Source organism: Phaenicophaeus curvirostris, chromosome 2 (assembly GCF_032191515.1).
Source record: "Phaenicophaeus curvirostris isolate KB17595 chromosome 2, BPBGC_Pcur_1.0, whole genome shotgun sequence".
Lineage (NCBI taxonomy): Eukaryota > Metazoa > Chordata > Aves > Cuculiformes > Cuculidae > Phaenicophaeus > Phaenicophaeus curvirostris.
In genome coordinates, this window is record NC_091393.1 from 67,603,815 (window position 1) to 67,625,600 (window position 21,786).

The following is a 21,786-nucleotide window of genomic DNA, read 5'->3' on the forward strand; positions in this document are numbered from 1 at the left end:
CCCAGTGTTTCCTATATGTGAACTTGACTAGGATTTCATATTTTAAGCTTCAAAAGAAATGCCTCTGTGAATTTGCTAGGTTTTGAGAAATTTCGTTAGCATTTGTAATACTGCTTTGCACAAATTTGATTATCAGCATATTGCTTTAATTACTTCAAAATAAAATCTACTGGACAAATACCATGAGTGGATAAATGTCCTTAGACTATTTTAACACCCATCCATCCATCCATCCATCCATCCCTCCCTTATCTACTTGCTGTTTCAATTTGCTTGTTTCAAACTGGCTAGTTTATTTAGCCTAAATTCCTGGACACTTTCTTCCCTTCAAAACACCTGTTAACACTTTAAGTGAAAAATGCCCTCAAGTGACAGCCTCGGGAGGAGTAGTTATTATATGCTGTCTCCTGAGCTGGAGACTTCCAGCTGCACAATGGCTACTTGGGTGAGAAGCCTATTATAGAAGAGTGCTAGTGCAAGAGCACAAGCACCATGTTCTGTCTCAGGCTTAGCCTGTCTGCTGTCAAGAGTGAAGGAAAAGAAATATTTGTATAAGTTGCCAGCAAGTCTTGCCTTGATCATGACTGAACTGTCAATATAGGCACACCCAATTAATATAATTTAATAAAAAGAAAACACCAGAGAAAAACAGAAACAAACTTGTATCCTGGCTCTGATGGTTATGAATAGCAGGTATGATGGGAAAGTATAAAAGTGAGGCAGCATGTGGCTGTGTCTTTGAGCTGCCGGTAGTTTGTGGGTCAAGAACTTAAGGAACACTGCATACTGAAGCCAAAACTTTGGTCTATTTTACCAGTAAAGCATTATATTCTCTGAGAGCTCTTTTTCTATTCCTCTTAGTGGGACTAATTGTTCCTATAAATTCTCCAGCAGGCTATTGGATATGCTTAAAAAAAAGGTCTGCCGTTTGTTCTTATATAATTTGTTTCTCAAAGTCTTTTCGGTTTCCCTTATTATCTGTTTACAATTTACCGGCCAGAATTTATAATCCTATTTTCCTCATATGGACATGATGCCAGTTTTCTGAAGGTTGATTGCAAAATGCAGGAAATCCTACCTCCTGGAAGATTAAAAAAAACCCCAAAACCACAAAAAAACCCCCCAAAGCCAACAGTCACAGTTTTAACAAACTCTTTAGCAAACCTGATTATTTAAATGAAAATCAGACACACAGCAATGTTTGATGGATGCCCGGGTGAGCATGATGAATATATATTGCAGACATAATGCTATCGGACACTACATCCCTGAGGTCCTATCTACTGACATTGTGATTAAAACAAAGACACAGAGTTTAATATTGTACAGCATGTTCAAATAACAGTCTTGCTGTTATCTGTGCATTGCGTAGAGACAACACTCCATGACAGTTCTAACTTTTAGCTTTGTTCTTTGCTGAGGGAGGGTGACAAGGCCTGATATGCCACAGCAAGCTAGTGAGCAACAGTACTGTCCAGCAAACACTTCTGTCACTCGCAAATAATAACTGTCATTACCTGAAGTGCCTTGCAGAAGAAGGAGCTGAAATGGTAATATTTTGATATGTAAATAAAAATGGGCAACTAACATTAAATTTGTTAGCCATTGTATTATATTTGTTTTTTTCCCATTTTTCATTTGAATATACTTGCATATGCACATGTAAGAACCTGAAATGATACTTGTGGCAAAACCACAAATGTAAACTTTATATATATATATAAAAACACAACATGTTTTTAACACTTTTCATTCTTCTTCTTAACAACCAATACATTTCTATCAGCCAGCTAAACATAAAAAGACAGGCTCTAATAGCACTCCAAAGCACTCCAAAGTAAATATTTTTATTTTCCTTGTACAAACCCCTTCCACCAAAGATTAATAACTGGCTTTTTCATTTTATTTCACCAAGAAAACCTGAAAACATTCAATTATGACTGGCCTCTGCTGACCACTCTGGCACTTGCCCTCTTTTGGGAGCTTGGGCAGATTTTTCATAAGATTCATTTGTTTCTTCAAGCCTGACCAAGAACCTAGATGGCCCAGTTGGCTTTATTTGCAAAGGACAACTGGAATAGCTATAGTGGAATAAATATTCTGCCCAAGTCCTTTTGGAATAGCTTCTAACATCAACACACAGCTCAGAGTCATGACCCCTTTTTATAATGGTGGCATTTAACTGAATCATTACTCTGCAGACAGGAGTATCTTTAGCAGTGGCCATTCATTTGCCTTTTCTGAGGAGGCATCTCTCCTCCTGCAAGCTCTAATGTCTATTTTCAGATTATCTTCCCTTCTAACCCTGCCACTAGCCTCTTTCTGTGACTGCCTTTTTCCCACATCTAACAGCTGTCCTTTAGAGCTTAAATGTTCCTGACTGGAGATGTTAACTTAAATCAAGTTTAATGGTCTCAAGGCTTCCTTTAATTGGATTTTGAAGAAAGACACTTTATTTCTACTTGATCAGAATGCAGTTATTCTTGAGTTGCACTACAGCAATAAATAAAGTATTATTCCCTTTGTTTTCTTTTAATATCTTTGCTTTACCCACTACTCCTGGAGTACTTTCTAAATTAGGCCCTTCAACAAATAACAGACAGGATAGTGCGCCTCTCCAGCCACCAGCTGTATATGAAAAGACGTGTACCACAAGGAAAATGAAGATACAAACCAGAGATTATTCTACCAGTACTTTTCGGCACCAAAATCCACGTGTTTGCACAGAGTTTAGCTCTACAGAGCAAAGATAGGAGAGGAGAGTTAAGCCTAATCAACCTATACCCCGAGCTTGTACCCTCTTCATAACCTCCTGGTAGCTTTGCCAGCTCCCCGTGTACCTGCCCTGCATGCATGTAGAAGTGCAAATAGGGCAGAGGGAACATAGAGGGTAATACAGAATATTTGCATATGCCAGGTAATACAGGGAGACTGTGTGCACTCTCATATCTACTTTCTCTTGCAGCCTCTGATGGTACTCAGGATCTCAAGTCATTGACAGAGACACTAAGGGGCTGTGCAGTGTATAACAACTGCACCTTATCTAAGGAACAGCTGGAAAAGGTACTCAGAAAATGCTAGATGAGATGTAGCAGTGCTAATAATAGACTTCTGAGGACTTGTCAGCCTTGTAAGCAGACCTCAGACGGCTCAACGCATTTTAGGCTTTACAAGTGTTAAGGCCCAAAAGTAAGTCTTTGACAAGACAGAAAGAGATGTTCAAGAAAAAAAAAATAAATAAAAGAGAATGATTTTAGACTATGGGGAGCAGAAGAAAGTTTTCATTTCCACTAGCCAAAGAATAAGACCTAGTGTAAGCAATCACAGGGTGGAAAATTAGACCTTCAGGTTGACAAAGCACACTCTGGGCATGTTTGTTTTAATGTAAATGTATATTACTGACAACAAAGGAAGGGCTCTGCCCTAGAGCAGTGTTCCCTGTCGGTAGCTCTTGTTCATGATGTGGTTAGTTACTGCTTGCAGATGCAAGAGGATGTTTGCTTAATTCCTGCAGCTTAAGCAAGATTTAGAACCAACACCACCAAGTATTTCTTTGTATCTTAAGATCTAGAAGACTTTCAGCATTAAGGCTGTTTTCTGTCTGGTAAGTTTATAATATCATACCATGTAGATATTTATTTCATGTAATATTTCAATTTGAAAGTATTTTTTCTTTATTCATAGTTACTATTTCCAGCAAAAGCAATTCTCTAGAAGGGTTTCTATTTCTGGAACTGGCTCCTTAAATTTATTTTCTAGCTCAGGTTTGGGACACAAATCCTTGCCCCCTGCCTTCTTGCTCCTGACCTCATCAGCTTCCGGCTCCCCTTTCTGTTTCTGCTCTCTTAACCAGAATGAATTGAACAAATGAAAGGGAATAGCATTGCTCAAACCACTTTGGAAAAAGAGGCGATTGTGACTGCCTGTAGAAAGGGTAGAGAAAATGTCACTGCTGTGTTTGTGATTGTGAGTGTATTTCACAAAGGGTTGACACCTAGCAGGTTGGACTTTAAAATGAATGAACTGTACAGTTTCAAAGTCCTTTAAAGGAAAGATAATTGCCTTTAAAACATGCTTTTCTAACATAGTTGAGAACATGCAGGATTGCTTGTACGTGTAAGTCAGAGAAAGCCAACTGGGGCACTGGTCTTTCAAGGTATTTTACACAGAAAATTCCCTCTACCCTTGCAGAAATCTTAAAAGGCTCGATGTTCAATGAAAGACAGCTATATTAATGAGGCTATCCACCCCCTGGAATGGAGTCATGACTGACAGCTAGGAACACTGCTTGAAGCTCTCCACTGCCACTCACACCTCCTATGACCTCTGCATATCCCTTTTCTCTGCCCCATTGTGTGAAATCTGCCCTACCAGGATGCAGATGGACGCCTTATTTGGCTATGTCTGTATTCCTGGTGTTCATCTTTCCACGCTGGCCAAACCTTTCCACAGGCCTCCTTATTTAGACACATTACCACAGATCTCAAGCTGTGTTGAAGACAAACTGATGTGCTTGCCAGGTTGAGTGTGACCCCATTTATAGTGCAATGGCAGCAAAAGTATGCCTATAGCTCGACAGTTCCCCTCAACTTCCATTCATCTGAGCTAGTCTATACACTGGTGAGACCCTAAGTACAACAGCAGGTTCCAATTGCCCTGAACAGCTACATATCAGACCTCCACCCCTCATGCTTACTCTGTAATTAAGACCTCCTAATTAAGTTCTCCTTCACAGGATGAGCCCTGCAGCCTCAACTGCATTTTTGAGGCATTGTCTCTTTAACAGAGAACTTCATAAATGGCTTGCTCTAGCTCCCCAGCTTGCGGATGACTGGCAACATTGACAAAAAGCTCTGCTAGCAAATACTAGACCAGAAGGTACCTTAAGAAACCTGTTTTCATAACCAGTCTGGACTGATCCAGGGCAGATGTTCTTCTGCCCTAGGCAGGGGCAGTGCAGCCTAGAATTCACCAGGCCGTGGGGAAAGGGAGAAATATTCTTCACCAGGGAGAAAGAAGCCAAGAATCTCATGTATATCCACAGCAAAAGGCATTCTAATTCTGAGCTGAATGTTGAGCAGGTTTTCCTCAGTGCACACATTTAGCTGCATGTGACCTGATGTTTTTTGCCCATTTCCTCTGCTGTCACAGGGCAGCCAACAAGCCTGCAGTGGTTTTTCCTCTCTGTTCTATGGATTTTATGTGGATGCCTGAAAGGTGTATAGTGAAGGCCTTAAAAATGCTGCAGAATTTCATAATCATATGAAGGCTGTAATAAATTGGAAGCAGTAGACACAGTTTGCCTTGTGCAGCAGTACAGATAAGCTGTAAGACTACACCCCCTATTGAATTCCCAGCCTCCTTCGTGCCTGTGCCTCAGCCCTCCTAGGCATCTATATGCTTTTTGATCAACATAGATTCTCTAAAGAGATGCAAAAGCTTATATTCATTTCGCTTTATTATGTTTGTTTTCACAGTGATGGAGACTTTAGGCTTTTCTAAAAGCATTGTAGTCCAAACTCTATTCTATTGTAAGTATAATAAATCTGCTGATATTCCTCTAGGCTGCGTACATTTAATGGGCAATTCTGACATTGGGAGTGTGCTTAGAATTGATCTTGAAACAATCAGCTTTCTTTCCTGATAATATTTTACTCCTGTAATAGAAATGTTAACATTATAATTTTATTTAAATAGAACAAATAATTTGTATTTGGATCACAAAAATTAATTATTAAACGGAAATCGTAATTCTTACGCACAGAGGAAATTCTGAAAATACAAACCAAGTAAAATAACTTAGTCATCAGAAATAGGGCAAGAATCCAGCTGCAGCAAAATAGCACAAGTGGTAAGTAACCTTACAGAATAGAGTGCCGAGAGCTGTGCTCTCAAATCAGATTAAGCTGTTTTCTCTTTCAGATTTCTGCATGGTGCTGTGAATGCTTCACTTGGATATAATCCTCTGAAATATGACTGTTCTTTCATAACACGAATAATCACATTGTTCTTGTTTAAATAAAGATTACTTATGTGAATAGTCTATTGGGAACTGCATTCTCAGGAATAAAGGCGGGTAATATGAGAATGAAAAGCGCATTTTTGTAATGAATATAATAGACTTATCTAAACACATACCTAAAAGCTAAAAGAACTTCCTAAACCCCTTTGTTTGATCTCACACATGCATGAGGTAAGCATCATAGAATCATAGATTCATAGAATCATAGAATAGTTTGGGTTGGAAGGGACCTTAAAGTTCATTTAGTTCCAACCCCCCTGCCATGGGCAGGGACACCTCCCACCAGCCCAGGCTGCCCAAGGCCCCTTGCAAACTGGCCTTGAACACCTGCAGGGATGGGGCAGCCACAGCTTCCCTGGGCAACCTGTGCCAGGGCCTCACCACTCTCATGGTGAAGAAATTCTTCATTATGTCTAATATAAATCTTCCTCCTTCCAATTTATAGCCATTCCTCCCTCGTCCTGTCACTGCATGCCCTTACAAAAAGTCCCTCTCCAGCTTTCTTGTAGGCCCCTTTCAGGTACTGGAAGGTCGCTATAAGATCTCCTCGGAGCCTTCTCTTCTCCAGGCTGAACAAGCCCAACTCTCTCAGCCTGTCCTCATATGAGAGGTGCTCCAGCCCTCTGATCATCTTTGTACCCTCCTCTGGACTCGTTCCAACAGTTCCATATCTTTCTTATGTTGAGGATTCCAGAACTGGACACAGTACTCCAGATGAGGTCTCACAAGAGAGGAATAGAGAGGCAGAATCACCTCCCTCAACCTGCTGGCCACGCTTGTTCTGATGCAGCCCAGGACACGGTTGGCCTTCGGGACTGCAAGCATACATTGCTGGCTCATGTCGACCTTCTCAACGTATCAAGTACTCAAAGTATCGAGCTACTCCAGTATCCCGCTTGAGTAAATGGGTGTGCAACTAGAGTAATGAACTGGTGAATCAGATCCTTGGCACTGGGAAAAAAAAAAGGCAAATCTGAAGATGACCTTGTTTGCTTCAAACACTACCTGGTTTTAAAAGATATGTGAGAGTTTAGTGGTGTGTGGGAGGAGCTGGAGAAAGTGGTAATTTGAAAAATACCTTAATTTATACTTGAAATACCAGAACCTGTTCCGAATTAAAGATTTTTTTTTTAATAAATATATTGATTTGGATTTATAGTTTAATCTTGTTGCAATGAGGAAGATGTTAACTTCACTGCAGCATCAGCTCTAGCCATCTTCAGAAACCAGGATTCTCAGCATGACGATAGATGTCTGAATGAATGATATTTTGTCTGCAAGAGATGTTTAAAGAGGACTCGTTCCCAACAGTGTTAAGGTCAGGTTTCTCAGATGAAAGAATGATGGCACCTTTGTGTTCTCCCTTACTCCATTGCTCCAGCAACTCTAACCTGCTCCTGGTGTACTCTAAGTGCATGAAAGGGAACAGTATTTTGACAGATTAATTTCGTATAATAAAATAAGAACAACACTCTGTAAGACAAAGGAAAATCACTTTTCAAGCTTAAGGACATGCTCACCGCAAATTCTTGAAAGTTTCCTGCAAACACACCATGGATTAGAGCTTCTCGAAGAGGCAGCTACAAGAATCTTGGTAACTGCAGGTATGTGGCAGCCTCAGGACAGGCACCTGCCCAGGGACTCAGCACTGGGCATCATCACTGAAACTAAACCAAGAAATAGGACTTGAAATCTTCCAATCTGCAAATGATATTAAGACTGAGGTTCCATGTTACTGTTGCTTTGTTGGATGATCCAGTTTGACAATCACTACCCTTAACACTCACTCCTATTCCCTTCACCCTCTGAAGTGTATTTTGCTTTGGTTGTGCTCATTCAGTTGTCTGTACCACTTCAGTCTCTCAAGCAGTTTGAACAGTCTGAGGCTAGGCAGCTGCTGCTCTCTTTTCCTGCTGTTGCTCTTATGTTGGCTCTGGAGGCTGTTCAGCTGCAGACAAATCAGATCAGAGACCTGTTCCCACTGAAAATGGACTTTTAAGGAAGAATTGTGTTTGAGAGCTAGTACCTGCACAAGGAAAAGTGTGGAAAAACAAGGACCGGGCAGGGTGGAATTTGGAACTGACTTCTCACAGCACCTCAGTCAAACCAGCTCAAACCAGTTGTGAAACTGCAGAGTAAATGAGATATGTGAAACAATCCTTTTCAAAAGCACCTTTGAATATTCAGCCTTTTTTTTTTTTTCCCACTGACCTACTTTGCAGCACAGTTACACAAACAACTGCATCAGCACACAGAAGGACTTGCGGAGCTGTGGTACAAAGATCTGTCACCACAAAGCAAATGTGGAGACAGTAAGCTTTTTAACCTGAATTACTGCCAGAGAAAATTTTCAGTGTTGTGTGGCATGATAATAAAGGCTGGGGGTTGTAGAAAGTCAAGCGAGGAAATACACACCCTAAACTCCCTTAATGAATGGTTCTTAAAGCACTGCCCATCTCTATAATATCTGCAAATTCTGTGTAAAAGTGATAAAATTGAGCAGTTTCTAGGAATAATTGTAAAAATTACTAACAGTAAAAATTGCTTAGTGTATTCTACTTCTGTTGGCAGGCTTTTAAAGTTTATGAGTTTACAGAGCATTGCATCTTGCACTGGAATTTTGGGACACATTTTTGCAGTGAGAGCTCAAGTTGACCACTGCAATTGTTTTCTGAGAGATGAGGCCCACTCCCCAGTGATGTCTCGTGGCAAACTCAGACCATGGCCTTGATACTTGTTGTAAAGATATGGCTACATTTAGGTTGGATAGTCGGAAGGAAGGAAGGAAGGAAGGAAGGAAGGAAGGAAGGAAGGAAGGAAGGAAGGAAGGAAGTAAAGGTACTACCACGGCGCTGTGGCACCCCATCAGTCCGATGCTCAGTCTGCTGGGAGAACATACCAAAATCCTCACCCTTCCTTCACCCCTTTATACACTTGGGGTCATGCCTTACTAATAAGCTCATTTCACTAACTCCACCCCTTATTTTCCTACCAAAAATGTACATGTATTCAGGTATGTTCAGAGCTCCTGGCAGTTGTTTTGTCTAGTAGCTGTATCCGTGATCAGAGCAGACCCTGCAAACCCATTCTGTTTGGTGCCACAAACCATGTGTAGTTGTCCGGGTGATAAGATCTTCAGGTTAGGTGTGATGCTGAGACAGATCAGTTCTTCCTGTGGTATACTATGGGCCTCTGCAGCTGAAGTTGGACTGCTACCTAGTTGCTTTTTCATCTGCCTATGTTTCTTCTGAAGCTGAATCAGTCATATATATTATTTAAACCTAAAGCTATATTTTTTGTGTGTACTTGCATTACCATTGATCAAAGTGACAGTTATCCATAAAGTGACAGGAAAAAAGTTCCTAGGTTGCATTGGATTCACAGGGTTTATAAGCACCCATTTTTGTGTCTCAAAAGAATATCCAAAAGCAAACATTTAGCCTCCAGAAATAATCTTCACTAATGGCTTTTAACTAATTTTCAATCTCCTAAAAAATTTCCAGGGAAAATGCAGAAGCCATTACTAAGTATGGTACATACAGCAGCAGCACATACTCTTAGCTAATAAAAGGCTTTACCATTGCCACACAGAGCTGAGACCCTGGTGCCTGAAGGAGGGCAGCAAACTCAGTTAATTTCTGTTAACAGAGAACCAGTGGCCTCACCTTCTTCACCTGCAGTATCTACTTTGCTTGTTTAAGTTATTGAACCATCCACAGAAAACAGAAAAGACTGGTCAATAATCCATTTTACATTTGCTTTTTCTTTTTTGTATTTTGAACACTGAACTAGTCTAAATAACAATGCTGTTCATGTTTACTACTGGCATTTGGATTACTAACACTGTAAATGAACGCAGAACTGAGCTGCTCTGACTCTTAGCAATCAAGCATTTGCCATGCACCGTGTCATGTTTGCGAGGCTGCTCTGCAGCTGTAGCAAGCAGGTATCTCTTCTAAACTGTGAGTGCTCTGAGAAGTTGAAAGGACACATCATCATGGGCAATGGAAAGGAAGTGAAACGCTGATGTCAAAATAATACACTTTCTGTTTGTTTTGTTTGGCTGTTAAGAACCTTGCCTTTGACTCCTTTAGTATAAACTTGTATTCAGGTTTACACACCGACAACTCTGACTTCCAGTTTATGTACAGCGTATTTCCCCTTGTTTCCTCTCAACACTGTTAGCCTTTAATAGCAATACAAGTGTTGCTGGCATTTAAGAGACATTATCAGCATCTTCCCACAATGAGGGGACACCTAATTTTGCTGAGACCTGCCTAGTGGCAGAGGCATTGGCCAGTAACTACAGACCAGGGAGGTGACTCTGCCCCTCTCCTCTGCTTTTGTGAGATCCCCACCAGGAGTACTGTGTCCAGTTCGGGAATTCTCAACGTAAGAAGGATATGGAGCTGTTGGAACAGGCCCAGAGGAGGGCTACAAAGATGATCAGAGGGCTGGAGCACCTCCCATAGGAGGACAGGCTGAGAGAGTTCGGGTTGTTCAGCCTGGAGAAGGCTCTGAGGAGATCTTATAGCGACCTTCCAGTACCTGAAGGGGCTACGGGGAAGCTGGGGAGGGACTGTTCATAAAGGCTTATGGTGATAGGACGAGGGGCAGCGGGTATAAACTGGAGAGGGGCAGGCTTAGACTAGACATAAGGTGGAATTTCTTCACCATGAGAGCGGTGAGGCACTGGCACAGGCTGCCCAGGGAAGCTGTGGCTGCCCCATCCCTGGCGGCGTTCAAGCCCAGAATGGATGAGGCTTTGAGCAGCCTGGTCTGGTGGGATTCCCCTACCCACAGCAGCGCGCTTGGAACTAGACGATGCTTAAGGTCCCTTCCAACCCAACCCACTCCCGCGCTCTGGGCGGGGCGCGCGCGTCGGGCGGGAGGCGTGTGTGCGCGCGGGAGGCGGCGGCGCCCCGGCCCCCTCGTGCTCGCGGCGTTGCGCGCGGCCCCCGCCCCCGATCCCAGCAGCGCGGCGCCCGCCCGGTAACGGTGCTCGTGGCACCAGGAAGAGGGTGGGCGGTGGGTGGGGGGGGGCTTTGTGCGCGTGCGCCCCGGGTGCGAGGCGGAGGGAGGTGGCGGCCGCCCCGGCAGCAGCGAGAGCCGGCGGAGTGGGGGGGGGGGGGGTGGCGGAGCGCGCGCCACGTGCCCTGGTGCGGCGGGGCGGGGCCCTGTCCCGGGGGCTGCCGGGGGGGCTCGGGGGGGGGGGGCTGGCTGTCTTCCCTCCTCTCAGCTTCTGGTGAGGGGTGTGAGTCTGTGAGTGTGAGAGTCTCTGAGAGTCTCTGAGAGTCTGTGTGAGTCTGTGTGTGTCTGTGAGTGTGAGAGTCTCTGTGAGTCTGTGAGAGTCTTTGTGAGTCTGTGAGAGTCTGTGTGTGAGCGTGTGTGTCTTTGAGTCTGTGTGAGTCTGTGAGTGTGTGTGAGTGAGTGAGTCTGAGTGTGAGTCTCTGTGAGTGTGAGAGTGTCTGTGAGAGTCTGTGTGAGTGTGTGTGTCTGAGTCTGTGAGTCTGAGAGTCTCAGTGTGTGTGTGTCTGTGAGAGTCTGTGAGAGTGTGTGTGTGTCTTTGAGTCTGTGGGTCTGTGAGAGTCTCAGTGAGTGAGTGTGTGAGAGTGTGTGTGTGTGTCTTTGAGTCTGTGAGTTTGTGAGAGTCTCAGTGAGTGTGAGTCTGAGTGTGTGAGTCTGAGTGTGTGAGTCTGAGTGTGTGAGTCTGTGAGTGTCTGTATGTCTTGAGTGTCTGTGAGTCTCTGTGTGTCTGCTTGTGGGAAGTGTCTCTGCGTGTGGGGAGGAAGCTGTGTCTGTATGTCACTGCTCTCCAGAGTTTAACTTCGGTGACAGGCGCGTTTGGCCGCCCGGCGTGGGCGCCGACCCGAGAGCGCGGTGATGGTGAACGACGGCGCTTGCTGCAGGAGGTCCGGTGCAGAGCTGGTCCCTTGGGGAAGGCTTGGCTGTACCTGGGAGAGGTGCAGAGGGTGCTGGGACGCCCACACTGCCCCGTCGGACACAGTTAAGCCGGAATAATAAAACAACTGCATGAGAGGCTGCAGCTTGGGGGTAGAAACTGAGTGTGCTCCAGCAGCTCCCAGGGCTCCGAGTCACAAGTGTCATTTCACCGTTTAAACAGAAGTCATTGTATGGAAAAGAGAAATAAAACGAGCTGCTAATTGGCATTGTCTGTATTTTAAAATGGACGGTTCTGTCAGCGGCTGCTTTCAGTGGTGCTGCTAGTTGCAGACGTCCTAAGCACTTTTCAATATTTCTGAGGGAATGTGTGCAGCTGAGCCTGTACTTTAAGCTTGCATCCCTCAACTTGGTAAACAGGCTTGCAGTCCTCGCTGCAGAGCTGTGTGCAGCCACGGCTCCATAATTAGCTTTTGTGGTCTGAGGTTTTTCCAGGTTCTTTTAGCAAATATGATGTTGACCTGCCCTGCCCCTGTGCCATTTAGGGTCAAAACCGCAGCTAGTGACTGTCCTGCAGCTGGAGGAATGAGCTTGGCTGAAATGGGGAACTTGGGAGGTTGTTACAGTGGAAGCTTGAGAAGTGGTGGCAGTTGGAGAAAACTTCTGCTTAGGCGGAAGCAAAAGTGTGCCAGGGATGTTTGTGAAGCCCCACTGAACAGGCAGAAGGCAGTAGATGGTGGTGTAAACATCTGGCAGTGAGGCAAAGGACCTGTGTTTGAGAGCAGGCTGTCTAGATGCCAAGTGAAGTGCTTCTCCCTAGCCTTTCAGTGGCAAGGCAAGCCACGAAGTGAGACTGTGCTGGTCTGGAGGCTGTTTTGTTACGCTGTGATTCCTGCCTGTAATGAATATCTAATAATAGGTTGGGAACAGTTTAGTGTTGGGAGATGGACATCTGTGATTGTAACACGGGAAGCTTTCTGAGCCAAGGATTTGCATGTGTGGCTGGAGACAGTGGGCACAACTAACAGGACACCTCATTATTCTGAGACTTCAGTGACTTTTGCGGTTGTTGTTTGCCTTTCAACCTAACTTTGTAAATGTATCGGGCACACAAACGTTTGTCTGTCTGTTCTGGAAGACGTGAGTGGTTCCTAAGACAAGAGCTGACACAGAAAATGTCAGCAAGGTACACATAGGTACCCAGGGTGAAGTAGTAAGATGTGATGCTTCTTTATTTGGATAGGCAAGGTGAAAAATAGCTTAGCAGTAGGGTGCTGCTGTCTGCTGTTGTAGAGGACCTGTCTGCTACCTGTTGCTACAGTTCATGGCAAGTAACGCTAAGATTGTCGTGAGCTGTTGGTGGCAGGTTGATAGCAGGAACATAATTTCTAGCTACTGCTGTCATAATATCTGTGTGCTGCACAACAGTTTTTTGAATGATGGAGAAACTTGTTTTTGGAGCTGGTGTGGGAGAATGCTGTTTTGCTGTATTAGGATCTACAGATATGAAGTGGCCCCTATTGCCAATTAGGAGAGGACATGGCCAGCCCAGGAAACAGGGGGTGTTGGAAGTGCACAAGTGCTCTTTGGAGTTGTTTAATTTGTGAGCTTTTGTGTGAACGTGACAAAAAGACCATAATATTGTCACAGTTGGGTTCGTCCTTTATTAAAACCTTTGGAAGCAACTTGTAATTCTTTGTTCCTTCCCAAGTACTTGTATACCAGGCTGTTTTACATTAAGGATAAATTTTTAATAGAAATGCATAAATAATAGCAAAGCATTTTGAGAATCATTGCAGGCATCAGAAAAATGTGTTTTTAAGCAAATCACAAGCTTTGAAGTCCTGTTACTTGTGGGAAAAATGTTTACCCCTTCAGTTCTGCGTGTATGGCCTGTATGTGGTTTGGGATGGGATAAGGACATGAAGGAACATCATCTTACCTTCTCCTGTGAGTTGTTTAGTTGCTGCATTGTGGAAGCGCAAGGTTACAGTTGAGCAAAGTTTCTAATTGTTAGTGGTAGATTGGCTGGACGGGTGAACAGCTGTAGCAGAGGGACACCTTGCATGCTATGCACACTTACTTGGGAACATGTACAAGGGGTAGAAGTTGTAGCTGATTTCATTGCTCCTTTCCAGACTAGTATTAAAAGTCCCTCGTTCAGGTGATCTCAAGCCAAAGTATTCACCTTGGGGAAGTCAAGTAGGATATTAGGATATTTTATTCTGCATTCTGTATCCCTTTGGCTTTTAAGCCAGTGCTGTTTGGTCTGTGCTATCTTTGTGAGGCCTGCTAAACTAGTTACAGCCCTAGAACACAGTGGTAATGCACTCTGTATTTTAAATTTCATTAGAGTGTAAAATCGAGGTAATTTGTCCTGAGTCCTGTTACTACTGCTGGTTCGCTATTTCTGTTATAGCTCTAGAGGCAGTTTTATTCCTGGACACTTCGAAATGGAAGAGGGGATCTGCTTCCCAAAGCTCACCAGTGATTGTTCTAAAATGCATTTTTCATCGACTTCTGTCTGAGCAGAGATAGAAGCGGAGTTTGTAAACAAAAAAAGAAGGGGAGAATGGAAAGGATGACCTGATTTTTCCCTGCTTAGGAATGTCTCCTAACCTATTTTTTCATTTATTCATTATTTCATTTTTTCATTTCTGTAACAAGCTCTCGCATCCTGTCTGTGGTGGAGAGGGGAATTACGTGAGTTAAATGCTGAATTAGATGAAATTGTTTAGCAGAGCAGACTTGCAGCCTCATCCCTGCTTTTCTCCCAAGGGCAGTGTTAAGCAATTTCTAGCATGCCTTGATGAATCGATCCTCTCTGATTTTTGGGATCATTTTGGACCTGTCTACAGACTTTGTTTCCAACTGGAAAACTGCATTATCGTTGTGTCAGAGCACAGCTTCAGGTAGTGCATGCTTCCAATGGAAGAAAAGTCAAGTGTTATCTATAGCAAGGACAGGTAAATTTGGTTTTGGTGGGCTTGGAGCTGTGCCATACAGTTGTAAATAGTAGGGTCTGTACCTCTGGCATTGACCACCACCTTCATGATTCCAACCATATTTACTGCAAGTTTTTGAGATGCTGCTGAAGAACCACAGATTTTTGAAAGCTTCTTTAGAATAAAGCTTTCCATGGAAATGGGAGCAGAGATTAGGTAGAATTCTGTGCTCCTCTGAGCAGAAAACTGTACAGTGAAGTGGCATCTGTTCAACAAGGCAAACTGTAGAGAAAGCAAAGCAGACTACATGAGGTGCAGGGTTTAAAACCAAACAGGGAACTGTAAACCTTTGTTTGCTTTCTGATGTGTATGAGACAATAGTTGAGAAGCATGTAGGTAAAAGAGACAGAAGCCTATAGAAAGGAGGACTAGTTCTGGGAGGACTCCAATAGCCTAGCTCAGCTGCCTGGGCTACAGTGCTCTTGGCCTCAAGGAGTTGACTTAGAGGCTACATTAAAGCAAAAGCAAGCTCTAATGAGTATGTCTGATGGGGTTGTAGCTCTTGCAAAGCACATAAATTACGCTCCACGGGAGTCTGCATTGCAGTCATACTTTCAGATGCAATTTTTTGAGTCTTGCCTCTGAAAGCCTTTAGCTCAAGGATTGACTTTACTTTCATGAATAATTTGATGGTTTAACGTGAATAGATTTAAGCTCTTGTATAAGAACCTGCTGAGCCTGCCTGGGTGTTCTTAAACCTTTCAACTTGAAGCGAGAGTGGCTCGTTTTTGTTATAATCTCCCAGCAAATGCTTCATACTTGTTATGGAGGAGATTTTATTTGATTTCTCTTCTTGCTGAGACTACATCTGATCTAGAGCTGTTTTTCCAGTGTGTTGGTATAAATATAACCTTGTAATACTTTACTCTTGGCCTCATCATCTGTCCAGCATATTCTTTTTTAACAATGCTGATTTTTAACAATACTTACAAAGTGGGTTTTTGTTAGAGGCTGTTTAATTATTTTGCTATGTGCATGTAAGTGTAAGCGTGTCTTTGTTCTGTAATGATTTGGTGTATGTTCTAAAGCAGAAAAGTAGGAGTACTTTTGTTGAGATTTTGGGTTTGGTTTTGGTTTTTTTTTTTAAAGTCTCAGATTATAGTTTTGGCTTTTTATTTAGTGTTTGGGATGGGCTTTGGGGTCTTAAAGCATTACAACCCTGAGTCTTCATTCCTAATGATAGTTCTGAAATTTCTACAGTTTTCCATTTCATTGTTGGACTTACCCTGTCAAATATCCTATAATTAGCATGTGATTTGCCTGATTTAATTTCTTCTAGCATTGTTGCAGAGCAGGAAAAGATCTTGTGGTGTTTGTGCAAAAGAAAATAATACCTGACTTCTACTTGTATCCTGGCGTTTGCACACTAATGAAAGTGCAGAATTGTTGTTTACTGTTCTAGTCCTAGAAAGAGGTGAATTTTGAACTCAGGTGAAGAATTGTTTTTGCTTTCTCAGTTTATTTATCTTTCTCTATCATTACGGTACAGGCGATTAAAGTAGAATGTTTTTCTAAATGAAGTTTACTACTTTCTGGTTTACACTTGCATACTGTTTATACTGTAGCGTCTGGTTGCAAGAGGCAGCTCTGTGTTATTGTTCAAATGTTGCTGTTGTGGAAATCATCACACTTCAGTGAAGACTAGTTTATATAGAGTTTGGTGTATTCCCCTGTGAACTTCTGATACTCTTGTTTCTGCAGCTGAATGTATTGACAATGACATCATGTCATTGGAGCTCTAGGTGAAATAAACCAACTACTGTTTAATTTCAGTAGAGGATTAGTTGTTTTATTCTGTTTCTTAAATGAGAAGAGCTCAGGTTACGCAGGTGCATAGATAGGGAATTTCAAAGCTGCTTAAATATTCAATTTATTTTTCTTGCAGCAGATAACCAGAAAAGCATGGAAGATGAAATTGAATCAATTCTGCAGGAACGGATAATGGTTTTGGACGGAGGCATGGGTACCATGATCCAGCAACATGCCTTGACAGAAGAGGATTTCCGAGGGCATGAATTTAAAGATCATTCTAGGCCTTTGAAAGGCAATAATGACCTTCTCAGTATAACTCAACCTGATATAGTGTGTGACATACACAAGGTAGGCGGTTCTGATTTTTGTCCCTGGACAAGAGAAAGAAGGAGAATTTGGTCTCTGCACCTGCTTTTCCATGCCACAGGCTACTGGCTTTCCTGTGTCTTTTGGGGATAGGGAGAAGAGACCTAGGTAGCCATGCAAAAAAGAATAAGCAGATTTGACTGTTCTAGTTGTATAAGAGCAGTATTTGTGTCTGGGTTCCTGATGTCACCCAAGCAGTGTTGGTTTTAAATCCCTTTTTGACTTACATCTTTGATGTATTTCTATTAATTGTAGATTCTGAGTTGTTTAATTTTTCTTTCTTTTCCTTCTTCTCAACCAGCATTTGAAATACATCTACGTAGGACACATCTGAATTCTAGAGGCATGTTTCTGTAATTGTGTATTGAAGAGCAGTAAAATGTAGCAGCCTGAAGTAGGCCTCTCCATGGTTAATGAGTATACAAGCTTCCTTATGAATATATGTGCTTCTGTATTCTCCTTCTTTCTCTAGAATGTTAATGTGTGGCCCAGAGAATAAAAAAGTTTAGGGTTAATCATTAAGAATTTGCAAACAGATTTTATTATTTTCCGTTCTTCAATTAGACTTTAAAAAACACCTGCTAAGTCTTTTATTTCTTGAGTTACAGGTGTTTGTAGGTCTTACTGTAATAATTGGAATGTTTGAATAGCATTGCAACTAGTTGATGTTCAGTTGAAGCCTCACATCTCTGTTTTTTTAAATTATTTATTTATTTTATTAGTTTTTCTTTGATCGGAGTAATAATTGGCTTGAATTTGTTAAACTTAGTATATAATCTGCTTTATTATGGTTAACTACTGTCAGTTTTTGGATTTTAAGAATGTTAAGTTGAAAAGTGTCAGTCTTTGACCTATAGAAATTTCTGGAGGGAATATAGGTAGACTGTTAACTGAGCTGTAGTGGTAGTGAACCTTGGAATTCATAATAGCTTATGTTTTTAATCAGGTAAGCTGGTTTAACAGTTGAAATTTGGAGGTTTAGCAGAGCAGCAGTGATGTGACTTAAGAAAGAATGCATTGAGTGAAACGAAGAGTAGTCTGCTGTTGTCCCCTCAGTGGCCAATGGTAGGTACTTTAGGAAGAATGGAAGAACAGAATTAAGTCTGTGGTGGTCCTCATGCCTGCTGCAGCTTTTGGGTCAGGTGCTTTCTGAAAGTTACCAGTTGTGACTTCATATTGTGTAGCCACCAGTGGTTATTTCTTCTGAGAATGGAACAGAACTTGAAATAATAGATGAAAATACTTGTACAAAGTAACTATAGTCCCAGTATATGTATGGTTGTTGTGTTGTTTTGTTTTGTTTTGTTTTGTTTTGTTTTGTTTTGTTTTAATGGCCCAGTCAGTCAGCTTTCATGGATACAGGTACTTTGAAAAGTAAATGTTAGCTGTACCTTGTCTGGCAAAGTAAGATTCGGTGGTAAGAGAAGGGTATTTTCGAAGGCAAAGATTATCTTATTACTTTAAGCATATTATTTCCTTCTATGGTGGTAGACAGTAAAGTTAAAGGGCTTTTGCTAAAATGACAGATTGGAACTGAACAAAAGCTGGTATAGAGCTGTACACATTTATCATCTTTCTTTTGTCCAGATGATTTTCAGAAACTTCATTGCTTGGTTATTAGTGAACATGCAAGAACTTGTATATTTTTGTATAGCTATTTGTAGGTATTTCTATATGTATTCAGGAGGAGGCGAGAGAAAGTATATTAAGATGCAGCAAAATATGTTTTAAAGCAAATTTAAATATTTTTTACTGATGTTTGCATCAAGACTTTGTTTGCCTGAACTTATCTGTTATTTATAGGAAAATCTGAGTGGTTTATGTTTAATGCTCATGTAAGTATTTTTTACTTAGTAGCACTTGAAATGAATATGCAGAGGTCACCTAAGGGTTAACCTCATCAAAAAGAGGAGTTAGGGAGGGAGGAGGACAACTGGTAGAGGTTATTGAAACACAGAATAGAATCTACAAAAATGTTTCAGTTTGCCTTGTTTTCAGTTTGCTTCAGTGGGAATTAGACAACCAAACTGGAGCAGAAGGCTTAGTTGTTTTGTGATTCTGGGCCACTGTCTAAACTTTAAATGTGACCTGCACAAACCAGAATTCTCCTAAGCTTATTTTCTGTCCTAGTATGCTCTTGTTTAAATTTTCTAATCCTGTGTTGTTGTTCAACCAGTGCCTTTTCTGAGTCTGCTCAAAGCAGCCCTTGCTTGCTGATGGCAGTTAGACTACGTCCCACCATGTCCCTGTGCAAAAATCTAGGAAGTGCTCCAAATGCTGCACTTAGTGGCAGAGGTGACTATAAATGTCACCTGTTAGTAGAAAGTGTGACTGACACTAAATTGAAGATTGGTTACATAGAATACTTCTGTTGCTTTGACCAAGTGCATTTGAGTGAGGCCTTCAGAGTTTGATCTGCTTTGAATTAGGAGGTGATTTGTGATTTCTTGCCGACTGAATGAGACCGAATAGTTGGGTTACTTTCATTCCAGATATCATTTCTGGAGGTCTTGGAGATGTTTTTTCTTTCATGTCTTGCAGGAATACTTGCTGTCAGGTGCTGACATCATTGAAACTAACACTTTCAGCAGTACTCGAGTTGCACAAGCTGACTATGGCCTTGAGCACTTGGTAAGACTGCTAAACTATTTACACATTAAAATGTTAATCAAAATTTTTGACTTAGCACTCAAGATTAGCCTAGTTGCAGGGCCCATTGGTGTTGTGTTTATTGACTGTATGCTGTCTCTAGAGTTGTGGCATTGTAGCACATTTCCACTGCTACAGATGATTGTACTTGCTGTGTCTGACAGTCAGTGTGTCCCACATTTTGGTGAAGACATAAGCAATAATAATTGGTCCTAGATTTTTTTAAGAGCATTTCCAGAATGTCCCAGTTCTGTGAACAAGAATGTTTTGCCACAATGGAACTGCTTTATTCATGGATGTTATTTGTGTGTTCTTTGTGTTAATGTATGTAGAAGTCCTTTCAAGCTTGCATTTACCATACCTCTTCTGTGCTATGTCATGTTTTGTTTTGAGAATTTGAGAAAGATGTGAAAGAAAGTACTGGGAAATATGCTACTTGAATAAAAAGTGTATTTAAAAGTAGGTTAATTTTGTCCTTTAAGTCCTGTTCTTAAGCTTCTGTTGACTTCAGTAGGATTTAATTAGTACCCTACAGAATGAGATTTTATGACTAGCAGCTGTAGGCTGGGGCGTACGTGGGATGAGGCCTGCCATGTAACTCTATTATTGAGATGTATGGAGCTGTTCCTTGTGAAATTTTGTAATATTGCTTACGTATATTTGTATGGCTTAGAGGGCCTTCAGAGGTATTGCAAGGTACTGCATTGAAGAGTTTTCTTTCTTTGAGGATGAGTTATGCTGTACTGAACTAAAGGCTACTAGGTAATTTTCTGTAATTGTTCTAGGCATATCGGTTAAACAGAGCCTCTGCACAGGTGGCCAGAAAAGCAGCAGATGACATAACTGCTCAGACAGGTAAGCCAAATTTATTTTAATTTATTATTCATATGTGCTTTTGACTGCCTTGCTAAAATCTTGGAAGTGTTGCTGTCATTCCCCGGATCCACGAGCTATACGCTCGTGTCCAGACCTGACTTGGAGGAGGGAGGTGTTGTTTATCTGTGCGGTCACAGATCACTCTCAGGGCAAAAATCAAAATCAATATTTATTCTGGCTCTAGAAAACATAAACAGACCAAAATACTTGGGTGCACAGCTGAGATATGGGGGTGCAACTTCCCAAAGTTACAGGAATAAATCCCAACCTGTTTGGATCACAATCAGATCCCTGAACACAACCAAGGTCCCTCGGATCCAATCTGACATGCGCGCCATAAGGTAACAGGAGAGAAACAGAGAGAAAGAGGGAGAAGGGAAAAGGAAAGAAATCACCATATTGATGGACAGTGGCAGTTCCTCGGGAACACGTGGTCTCAGCAGCAGCTTCTTCCAGTCTGTGTGGTCCAGGCTGGTCCGATTGAAGTGATGGTCCCAAGAGAGAGAGAGTGTGCGGGAGTGAGAGCGTGGGAGTGAAAGCCAGCCATGAGAGAGAGATGGAGAGAGAGAGAGAGAGAGAAGGACCGTGTGTGATTCCTTGCGAGTTCTTTTATAAGGCCTGTCTGACCTCCACCAGCACATGTTGGGGTGGTCTTGCCACATGTCTTTTGGGAGGGTCCACCCTGGGCAGTCCGGTGAGTGGAGGAAAGCAGGTGGGGGAGCAGTATCCACTGCTTCATGGTTTACATCACAGAGATGTAACTTGCAGATGTGCACATTCTTAATTTTGGGCACTGCAGCAATACTGCATCACTATTCATATCACTGTAATTCCAGCATGTTTGCAGGATCTGGTCCTCAGTGTGTTCTGCAGGATGGTTATCCTGTGCATGCCTGTTGTTGGCTGCAGGTGATACGCATCTTCCGGGTGTCTTGTAGAGAAAACAAATGCAGCAGAGAGTGTTATGAGTTACTTAGTTTTGTATGGTACAAGTCTTTGTACTACAGAATTAGGACAACTTATTGTAGGTAGATGTGGTTAACCATTTACTCCTAGTGTGAACCTGCTGATTTGACATTACTGAGAAACTACTGGAATGTGCTTAGTATGTGACCATCATCTGTAAATGTGCAGTCTTTTACCTTCAGGGCTTTATGTGTGAGGGTTATAGCTCATTTCAACTGCTGTAGGCAATTCTGTCTTTAAAAGACAAGT

The 21,786-nt window shown here is 42.1% G+C and overlaps 1 protein-coding gene across 2 annotated transcripts in view; it reads left to right on the plus strand.

The window, feature by feature from the left end:
- The first annotated feature begins 10,990 nt into the window (after positions 1 to 10,990).
- The window catches only part of MTR (5-methyltetrahydrofolate-homocysteine methyltransferase), a 52,682-nt gene continuing 41,886 nt past the window's right edge, over positions 10,991 to 21,786 (plus strand). The window contains exons 1-4 of one of the 2 annotated variants that reach the window (XM_069852343.1): positions 10,991 to 11,014; positions 16,814 to 17,028; positions 19,588 to 19,677; positions 20,481 to 20,550. In XM_069852343.1, coding sequence (XP_069708444.1) covers positions 16,831 to 17,028; positions 19,588 to 19,677; positions 20,481 to 20,550 — 358 coding nt within the window. In that variant the 5' untranslated portion in view covers positions 10,991 to 11,014; positions 16,814 to 16,830. The remainder of the gene's footprint in view (positions 11,015 to 16,813; positions 17,029 to 19,587; positions 19,678 to 20,480; positions 20,551 to 21,786) is intronic. The other variant, XM_069852344.1, reaches the window with a different exon arrangement.